At 41.8% G+C, this 10,683-nt stretch overlaps 1 protein-coding gene across 1 annotated transcript; it reads right to left on the bottom strand.

Annotated features, from left to right (window-relative positions):
• Positions 1-142: 142 nt before the first annotated feature.
• LOC136420682 (cytochrome P450 2D4-like) lies at positions 143-9,496 on the bottom strand. Its single transcript, XM_066407755.1, has 7 exons — positions 8,749-9,496; positions 7,750-7,892; positions 6,682-6,892; positions 3,842-4,125; positions 2,463-2,651; positions 1,757-1,892; positions 143-796 (listed from the first exon to the last, which is right to left on the bottom strand). The coding sequence occupies exons 1-7, from the start codon at positions 9,116-9,118 to the stop codon at positions 618-620; spliced, it is 1,512 nt and encodes a 503-aa protein (XP_066263852.1). The 5' UTR covers positions 9,119-9,496; the 3' UTR covers positions 143-617.
• Positions 9,497-10,683: the final 1,187 nt, after the last annotated feature.

The raw sequence follows: 10,683 nt of genomic DNA on the forward strand, positions 1-10,683 counted from the left end.
CAAACACACCCGAAACAATATCTCAATTTTTCATGGAGGAAAAAAAATGCATCCCTTTAAGGGAAAGCTACACAAAAAAATTAAAAATCCTACTATGCTATGCTTAATATACTCCAAAGTGAAGTTCTGATTTCAGGTTGTTATACATAGTACATAAGTCCGTCATAGTTCTTGGATTTTCCACCGTTTGCAACTTATACCGTGCTGACGCCTGATCACCTGATGATTGAATTATATGACGTCAGTGTTCTAAATTTTTCACCTGATGATTGAATTATATGACGTCAGTGTTCAGTGTACCATAATTATCAGGTGAGAAGGCGTCAGCACGGCATAAGTTGCAAACGGTGGAAAATCCCAGAACTATGACGGACTCATGTGAAACTACTTGAAATACGAACTTAACTTTGGGATATATTAAGCATAGTATAATAAGATTTTCAATTTTTGGTGTAGCTTTCCTTTAACCATCCAGACTTGTATTACTACAAGTTCAAGCTCATACTGAACTGCTATAAACCCGCACTTCAACCAGTGAACAGCCGAATTACTCAGTTGGGTAGTTTTTGGCTAAATTTCAATGTGGGTATTCAAGGGAAATATCGTAAGATGGGGATTCAACGCGGGATGGCACATAGCTTGTAGGAATGAGGAGTTAGTGTGATCCTCATTATGCCTTCATCAGACGGTGTAGGAGCGCCCTCTGGCAACTTGAAGGTGAAGTTCTGCAGCAGGCTGGAGAAGAGAAGAAACAGCTGCATCTTGGCGAGCTGTTCTCCAAGGCACCCCCGCCTTCCTATGGAGATATAACAGTGCGAAGAACCATAATGAGCTTACTTGCTATTCTGCACTACTTTTCGCCAGTGTCCCAGAAAATGAATGCGCCAAAAACAGTTACTCAAGCAACTGGATAAAATTTGAAACAGTCAAAACTGGATAAAATTTTGAAAAAGTAAATACTTAAAAATTTGATTCTTTCAAAATTTCATCCATTTGCTTGAGTAACAATTTTTGGCGTATCTTATTACCTGGATGTCTAACCTTCATCAACGTATAAGTGAAAGGTTAATTATGATCATTATGATCAGACATAAAAAAAGTATATCGCAGCCATAGGCTGAATGAAGTACTTTTTTTACACATTTTACTTAAAACTTTATTGACATTAGGAAACTGTGGATAGGTCGCAAACCATAGGTCGACAATTGTACCCCTTTAGCGGACTGACACATCTGGTGTTATCTGTCTATTTGGCCAATTTCTATTATTTTTTCAGCGACATGTGGAGCCTGGTAGTGGATATCTTAAAGAGGGCCTGCATGGGGGGGGGGGGGGTCCCGACAACGCTCTACGCTAAATTCAGAAAGCCCACCTACGCTCTACGCTAAATTATGGAGTGGTCGGCAACGCTCTACGTAGAATTAAAACGGCCGATTACGCTCTATGTAAAAGGGGCGTGCAGACCCTCCTTAAACATACACAAGGTGTGTCTCTCCTCAAAAAGGACCTTTGGCTTTTTTACATCCCATCTGATAGGATGTCCTTAACCGAAGCTATATGTACACTTTTTTTTAGCTGACTCGAGTGAGGAAACAGCTGTAAAATGCTTTTCCCAAGAGCACAACTTTGGGGCCTGCAACGGATCCGAACCCAGAACCTATAGATTCTAAGTCAACAACCCTAAACACAAGACCATCTTCCCATCCATTACAGTTTCAGAAATACTAGTAATGTCACAAAATTGGGGACAAATTACCTCCTCCAAAAGGCAAGAAGGACTTGGGCTTGTTGATGACGTTCCCTTCCGCGTCCAGAAACCTTTCGGGGTCAAACCGGTCCGGATCAGGCCAGTAGGCGGGGTCCATGTGAAGGGAGTGGAGGTTTGTCAAGATCTGTAGCAGATGAGAAAAGTCGTTTAGCTGAATAGATCGGAGAGAATCCAGAGAATGTCCAGATACAATCTCTTCCAGGGAGGAAAGGGTCTTCTTTGTGGACTTCAATGTAGAGAGGAGAAAAGAATTTACGTTCTATAAGGTACAAGAATTGGCAACTTGTTACGTTTGTGAAAACGGAGGTATTGTTTTTAGTTTGTTTGTTCTGGTGCGTGTGTGTGCAAGTTTCTTTCCGTTGGCCCGGGTCTAAGGTTAGCCCGGGTTTAAAGTCGTTTAAGATGGGTGGTAGGAAAAGGAGTTTGCCCGGGCTCAAATCTACGAGGATGTCATGTATACGAGTAAAAGCTTTCAGGATTGGAAGCCTGAATTTTTGCCGGGGTTCAACATCCCACAGAAAGGTAAGAAAACGCATAGATAGAGATACCGAGACATTGACAATAACGCTGTGATATTTACATAACTCTACAAAGTCACGGAGGCACTAGACCTTCGATTTCTTATTTCTATCTTTACGCGTTAAATTCTGAGAGGGTTTACAGAAAGTTGAGATCTTTTGACTGACTAGTGTACCTTGGCTCCCATTGGTAGTTCAAACTGGCCCACTGTGACGTCCTGTGTGGTGGCGTGAGGCAGACCTAGTGGCCCAACAGGACGGATCCGCTGTACCTCCATCAGTGTAGCTTGCGTGTAGGGCAACAGGGCACGGTGGGACAGGGCGGGTAGGGCGCCTCCAACAGCCGCGTCAAGCTCCGCCTGTACCTGTGCGGTTGAACCATGGTGAAGCAGAAAACGGTGACCATTCGCATCTCAAAGGTAAGCATCACATAGGTGGGAAACATTGTTAAAAGACGGAAGTACTTTGGTGACATGATCACCCAATAAAGATAAGAACCCCAGAGCCTAGTGTTGATCGGCTCGGTTCCCACTTACTCGGAACACAGCGATGACAAAGGATTGCACAGACACGCACAGTACAATCAAACTCGTCTACTATGTCCTTCATGTCAAAATAGCATTGAAGATGAATATCATTTCTTAATGACATGCCCCGCATATACTGTAGATAGACGAAAATTAATGGATATGATCTCATGTAAATCCAGTAAACCCTTGCCAAAGGCAAACATAGACATGTTCAATCTACTTATGTCATGTCCCGACACCATATCTACGTACTTAGGCCAATACATATTTAGAGCTTTACAAAAGAGAGAATATATTTTAACAGACCGAAACGTTTAACATATATTATATCATTACGCCATTTACGTCCATATATTCTTGTGATTATAGTTTTCATAGTTTATAGTTTAGTACCCATTGTATTGATTGTATTGTCATTCTTGCCATACATTGTGCCATGTACAATTGTCGAGCAATAAAGTTCATTCATTCTATTCAGGCATGGTCTCCTCACCAGACAAAGCATGCGCGGACTGATACATTTGTGGGGAGGGGGTTAAGGGATTTAACTACAATATTTCAACTACTATAACGCCTAGAACATCTCAACGTACCAACATCGTGTATAAACCTATGGTCACAATTGTAAAAAAAGACCCTGCAAGATAGTTTTGAAGATGAGTTTCACTTTATTATGGAATGCTCTAAAGATGATGCCCTACGCAATAAGTTTTTCTCACCTTTATCAATTCAAGTACTTCAGATTTTAAGACACTAAATGCTACGGATAGATATCTTAAGATGCAACAGCTCACACAGTGTTAAAATAGGCAAATATATACAAGATTGTTTTGTTATTAGAAAAAATAATGATACTCATAATTAGCCAAACTTGGATCATGTAAAAAGATATCATTTTGTTGTAGTGAATAGTTTCATTTCATACTTATGTCTTGTTCTATGTTAACAGTTGTTGCCATACTTTGTATCTGCTACAATAGTCGTGCAATAAAGTTGTTCTTCTATATTCATAGAATCGTACGTACCTTCTTTTGGACATACGGATAAAGGACCATGTACAGAAGACACCATCTCATAGTGTTGGTAGTTGTGTCCAGTCCAGCAATGAAAAGTTCGTACACGATATACATCACTTGCTCCTCGGTGAAATCTTCCACCTTCTCCCGCTTTTCGAGTTCAACGAGGCAGAAATCGAGGAAGTCTCGCGGATTCTCGCGGTCCAGGTTCAGGCGATGGCGCGAGATCTCCTCCAAGACGAATTTGTGGATCGTCGCAGTGCCCTTGATTACGTCACGGAGGGACCTATTCACTGGGAGTTCGGACGTAAAATGTCTGTTAGTTTATTCATCATATACATACAGTTACATTTTGTCAAGGGTTGGACCCGATGTCTCCTCTATTGCAAGAAAAACATCAGTTTTTCCCCTCGATGCGGTGGTTACTGAATCACAACTTAGACGAATTAAACACACACAAAAAAAGAGAAACACAAACTACAAAAGATATATCTTCTGCTTAGTCTCAATCATACTATCTACATCTACGTTGGATAAAAAATAGTAAGACCTAGCTGGATACTATTAGGGAGAGTATTTTGCCAGTGAAGTTAAGCATGCAAGCATACTGTCATTCGAAAGAGCGCCTGAAGACATCCTCCCAGCAGGCCCGATATGCTCGGTTCATTACCTCCCATAGCGGCCCTGCAATTTCCAGCCTGTGAACTCGCTTCTGCCGACGTTTTTGACAGTTGCTCGTGAGTAATATTAATGAGCTAGCCTTATTTGGCAAAACAGTCGTTATTTTTGCTCTGAACCCAAAGTAGCGATGTAAGACGTAACCTGATTGGTTGATAGCATCCTAGCGTCCTTTGCGCTTTTGCTCGAGATGAGCCTTAGCAAACCCTCTGACAGGCTGAAGCTGTTTTGGTGGTGACGTCGCCAGAAGCGAGTTCACAGGCTGGAAATTGCAGGGCCGCTATGGGAGGTAATGAACCGAGCATATCGGGCCTGCTGGGAGGATGCTCCAAGAAAAATGTTACCCTTGCCACAAGCTCACTCCGCCAATTGTGAAATCTCTTTTTGCCGAATTCTATTATCCACCAACCATTAGGAGGCTACGAGGGGTGATCAATAAGTCATTGGCCTCCCCCAGAAAAAAGGTGCACAACTCAACTATCGGGGAATAATGTCTACCAAAATTCAAATTATTGTGATCGTTAATTTGCAGGTGACACCGTACACGTTAAGTGAGGTAGAAGGATAAAGACAAGGACAATTGAGCTGCAATCTGAGGTTAGCTGGCCGATTTGCTCTGCTGAAAGTCGGATACCCACTTCGTTTTAGTTGAAAAAGGAAGGGAATGTTCATCAAGCGTTTTGACAAGAAATGAATATCTTCGAAGATTTTTATGCCGATTCATGGCATGAGTAGCTCCACCCACACAGCTCTGATCACAGTTCAACCCCGTTTTTCTTGCCACTGACCTACTGGTTTTTAAATTGACGTCGACTGGAACGTAATGACCACAATAATGTGAAATTTGGTGGATATTGCTAAAATACGTCATACTACACACTTGTGCCCCGAAATTTGAGTTGTGAACTTTGTCAATTATGGGTGAGGCCGAGGACTTATTGATCACCCATCGTATACTGTAAATGCATTTAAGTTCTCGTGGTTTTGATTTCGCGGTAGGGAGAAAATGGCGTGTTCGCGGTGGTTTTGTGTTCGCGTTTGAAACAATAGTGGCGCTACAGGAACGCCCGAGAAAAAAAACATAAAACCACCGCGAACATTTCTGCATTTTTTATAAAGACAATTCAAACTCTACAACCGGATGAAAATTCGGAGATTTATTTCCGGACGTTTCGAGTGACATCCATCACTCTTCTTCAGCGTCACTAAAATGAACTAGCAGAACTAACCAGTACTTATATACAATAACTAGAAAACCGGTTTTTACATGGCAAATCACACAGTCATGCATAAGCGACATTGTAATGTAAAATAAGTTAGGAAGATTCCTATGGTAAGACAACACATTGTAATGTAAGAAAGAGTGATGGATGTCACTCGAAACTAGTCTGTATAACGCAAACTCCAGCTGTCCGGGGGTTTCTCTCCCCTCCCCGCGGAGTTTCTGCTCTGGTTGCTCTAAGCCTGGAGAGCTGTTATCAAAAATGGTAACACCAATCATAGGGCAGGCTTTCAGCTAGGCTCCCATTGCCATAGAAACCACCTTGTTATCATGTCTGTTACCTGTCACACAGGCAGACGGGGAGGAAGGGATGGGAAATGAGATCCAGATGTTGGGAGGGTGAGAAATGAGATGTATCCAAGCCGGTTAAAAGGGATTTTAAACCTACTTAGTTTATTTGTTCATTTAGAGGCAGACAATGTCAGTTTCTCCCACATCAAAAAACAAATTTGAAAATCCAGCAAGAAAAGACATGACTGCCGACAAATGTTCAAAGTACAGAGAAATGGCCTGTGAAACTCTCTTCCTACCACCTGCAGATCAGACATCTGCAGCTGTCAATCACTGGATAGCAACAGCAATAGATCCTTAGCAACTAGAGTCTGGCCTGGGCAGGCAGCTCTGTGGGCTGACGACGGCTGCATAAATTATCCATATTTAGAAAGGAGGATTCCCCGGAGTTAGCGGCCATAGCCATCAAGCTTTTGGGTTGCGAGGTGGTTACAGGGCCGCGAGCGGTCACAAGAGGCTTGATTGAATTCAGGCTAACTCGAAACGTCCGGAAATAAATCTCCGAACTTTTATCCAGTCGTAGAGTTTGAATTGTCTTTATATATTGTTTACCTGGATGTCTAACCTCAACAAACGTATTTCTGCATTTTGTACTCACCACCGGGAACAAATCGCAGAAACGGGAACACGTTGATGATCTGCCCAGCCCCGAGTCGTTCCACCGTGATGAGCACTGCTTCCGCCAGTTCTTTGAACCTCTCATCGCCATACTCAAAACGATTTCCAAATACAGTGGAGCAGATGACGTTGGCTATTGCAACTTGGAGGTCACTCTCGGGGTCAAAGGGCACTCCTTCATATTCTGCGACCTACACGGGGCCAAAGGTCAAGTGAATACAATTATCATTTTGAATTACCATTTTTTAGGTCCAGATAAAGAATACTGAACTCACAACTCCTAGTCTCTTGTTATGTCAATTCTTCCAAAGATGTGGTAAATGTCAATAGATAAGTAAAAAATATGACAATAGTGGAATGATAGAAATTGTGAACGTCAATACTTAACCTTTACAAGTATTACAAGACATCACATGCTCAAGCGTCTACTTCATAACAAGAAAGGGTTTTATTGATCTAGATTTTGGTGGTTGCTTTACAACGTGAATACTTCTATGAAACATGACGGTCATTACTAAACGCAGTGGTTGTAATATGATATGACAAAGACCGAACGTTTTCAGTAAAAATGTGGCAAGATGGTTTTCTGTTCTGAAACAAGTCTTAACCGTAAATTCCAACACAAAATTTGAGTTGCCTACATTTTCGACTGTACAACACCAGTCTTTGTCAAGAAATGAGCAATACACTGCTGAAATGACGTCACGTTATGCAGATAGCACACGTGACTCGGTGAGCAGTGGATCATGAGTTGTAGAAAGTCTGTGGGGCCCCCCGTCTCTTTTGAGAGATGGTTGTAAGGCTGTGACGTAATCTCAGCGGTGGAGTGCTCATTCCTTGACATGAAAACTGGTGTTGTATACAGTCGAAAATTTCGTAAGTCCATTTTTTGTGTTGGAAATTACAGTTAAAACTTGTTTCAGAATGATTTCTACCAACACAGATGAACTTCCAAGCTATGTTTTTCTGTTGTTGTAACTTACTAGAAATTTACCCACAGTTTTTATGCTTACTACCTATTTTCAAACGTCTAAGATCTAGAATTTACCTTGACACAAAGACAGCCGGTTTCCTCTCGAATCTTCTCTTCAATGCTGCCCATATCTTCTTTCACACCGAGGGTCCTAAGGACTGTCGAGGCGAATTTTCTCTTCTGTCTGAGCGATTTTCCCCATTGTGCACTGGAGATACCTTATGTGGCCATTCATGTAACACAATAGAATAAGCGCTTTCACACCTGTAAATACGCATGCGCGGTGACAGAAATTGTGGGTAATGCATCGAAGGCGAAAGCCCCTCAGACATAAGCAAAATATGCAAATCGAGACAATGGTTGAGACGAGAATTGTTTACAAGCAAAGTGCCTTCGAACACCTTTGACATATTACTCACAATGACTGTCGCCGCGCATGCGTACTCAGAAGTGTGAAAGCATACACATAAATAAAAGGTTCCTTTAAGGTCTCATTCCTAAAAGAGTCCGTTGCCCAAAAAAATGAAAGGCTGCATGTACGTGTGTCTATATCGGTGTAAAAATTCCTTTTAGCTAGCCCAGGTGATATCAAGCGTCAAACTGATGAAAGCTTGTTTGTAACGGAAGAAATTAACAGGTAAAGTTCGGCAGCCGCGCGCGAGGTCGGACGTCCACAGCCGGACATTGGCGGTAATTCGGTCGATCACTTTCAGCTGGAAAGTGCCTATTTAGGGGGTCTAGCTAAGTGCCGTTTGTAATTGCCATAAAAGGTATTGTATGCCAACTGGTAGTTGGCAATTTTTTCAAATGATCTAGGGTAGATGAGCTCAACAGAGAATGAATGACATTGGTGCATTTCCTATAGCTTCATTACGAACGCGCCCATGTAAAACCTGTTTTATAACATGTAAGCCTATGGGGCGAAAAAACTCATGAATGAGACCTTATGTAGATTTCAATATACAGATAAAAAAGAAAGGAAAATTTAGGTAACGAACCATTGATGAGTGAACCTCAAATAAAACTTTGACCTTGAAACAGACTGAAGTACTAAGTATTACTACGTATACATACCCGTCCCAAAACCAGTTATGACGTCAAACAAGTAGTTTTGTCCCCTGGACGCGAACAGCTCGGACCTGTCCACGAGCGCGTCCTTGACGGCAGGGTAGCCGTTCAGAACTACCACATCTTCCATCCCCATCCTGACGGTGAAGACGTCCCCGTACTGCCGCCTCCACTCCGTCAGCTTGAGGTGAGGCGCTCGGCCCAAGGCGAGGAGGTGCCCGAGGACTGGCACACGTCCTGCCGGGTAAGGAGGAAATATCCCGGTACATCTAAGATATCGATACGCTAGAAGAAAGGCAAGACTGAACACCAGAAACGTCTGGAGATTTAGACGGGAGAGCTCGAAAATCTCTAAAAATAGTACGCCAGCCGCCATCTTTGCCGAAGAATGTTGTTTCAAGGTTATACCTGTTTGAGGTCATCTAGGTTCGTTAACACCAGTCGAGCGAGCTAACTGTAAACACACTGTCCTTGAAACGTGTCCCATTCAGGGAATGGCGTTCTAGCGAACATGCCATGTTTCATTATCTCCATGAAAAATGGAGATATAGTTTTGGGTGTGTCTGTGTGTCTGTCTGTGTGTCTGTTTGTGTTTCTGGACTACTGTAGTCGGCATAACTCAAGAACCTCTTGATGGATTACGATGATATTTGGTATGTGGGCAGGTGTTGTGAAGCCGAAATTCAAGGTCGATTTTGGGCCCCCTGGTATGTGACCTTGGTACTGCAGCAGAAATTCCATTTTTGTATCTCTTGACCTGGAAGTTTATTCATGCATAGCGCAACCACTAACAATTGCAGCTCAAAATACAGTTGCTAGGGAGCCCAACATATATCATTTGATAAAAACCTTTGATCATGAAAAACCTGTGCTCTTATACTTTCACCTTTACAAAGAAACGAAGAGAAGTCGACTTGACTTAGATTATGATTTTTGCAGGGAAACTCGACAATGGATACATGCTGCTGTGACCTGTACTTAACCCAGTGGGTATATACTTTCTGGGGATTTTTCGTGTTTTGGACTAATAATAAATCAGGTAATCACGTCTCACTATGGTGTAAGTCATGGCTTTTTTGTGTCGCAGTGTGAAAACCACATTTAGATGCCAAGAAATACTAACGTTAATTAGAAATGTAAATTAGGGCTACATATGGGGTCATAAGGACAATTGAAAAGGGATTGAGCTGTTTTATACATTTTTTGGCTGCTCTCTCTAAGATTTCAATTACTAAAACCATTGTGGACCTTTACTATGTGGTAAAAATGAAAAAGGGCTCTGCATGGGGTTATTAGAGCACAGCATCACACAACAATAGCTTTGACATCGACTTCTAAGGACGAGTGTTAGTTGTTTAACAGCACATTGAAAACATGATTTCAATTTCTTCTACTTTCAGTAATTTTTTAAAGGAATTTCTCCCTCAACCAGTGGCTTCCGCAAAAGAGTGAGCATTTGCTAGATAAGATATTCTAGTCTTTGGACATTTCAATCAGGTTTACAAAGGTTACAGCTTGGAACGCTGTCAAACAGAACTACAAGGCTTACAACTGTACACACACCCTAAGACCATGTCCCAGTTAATATCTTGCAGGGATGGAGTCGGTGATTAAACGGGTAGAAATAAACACATCTGTGCAGGTAGTATATTTTTTAGCAGCCTATAGGTTTGAAGAGCAAAGTTATGGAATCAACGAAGCATACTTTAACTCAGAACATTTAAACGCCGCGTTACCAGTAATACACAGTTATACTGTGTAGCTAGGCCAATGATACTGTGACGAATTTTGTTATGTTGTTATTGTTAATTCAAGTATACGTTGAATGTTATCATACGCTGCAACTTTTTATCATTCTGATCACACCATTGTCAAGTTTGATTAAAGCGCTTACGTACTATACAATCTTAAAGCACTAATGCTATAAAATGTGGTGGGGGG

This window comes from Branchiostoma lanceolatum, chromosome 15 (genome assembly GCF_035083965.1).
Source record: "Branchiostoma lanceolatum isolate klBraLanc5 chromosome 15, klBraLanc5.hap2, whole genome shotgun sequence".
Taxonomy (NCBI): domain Eukaryota; kingdom Metazoa; phylum Chordata; class Leptocardii; order Amphioxiformes; family Branchiostomatidae; genus Branchiostoma; species Branchiostoma lanceolatum.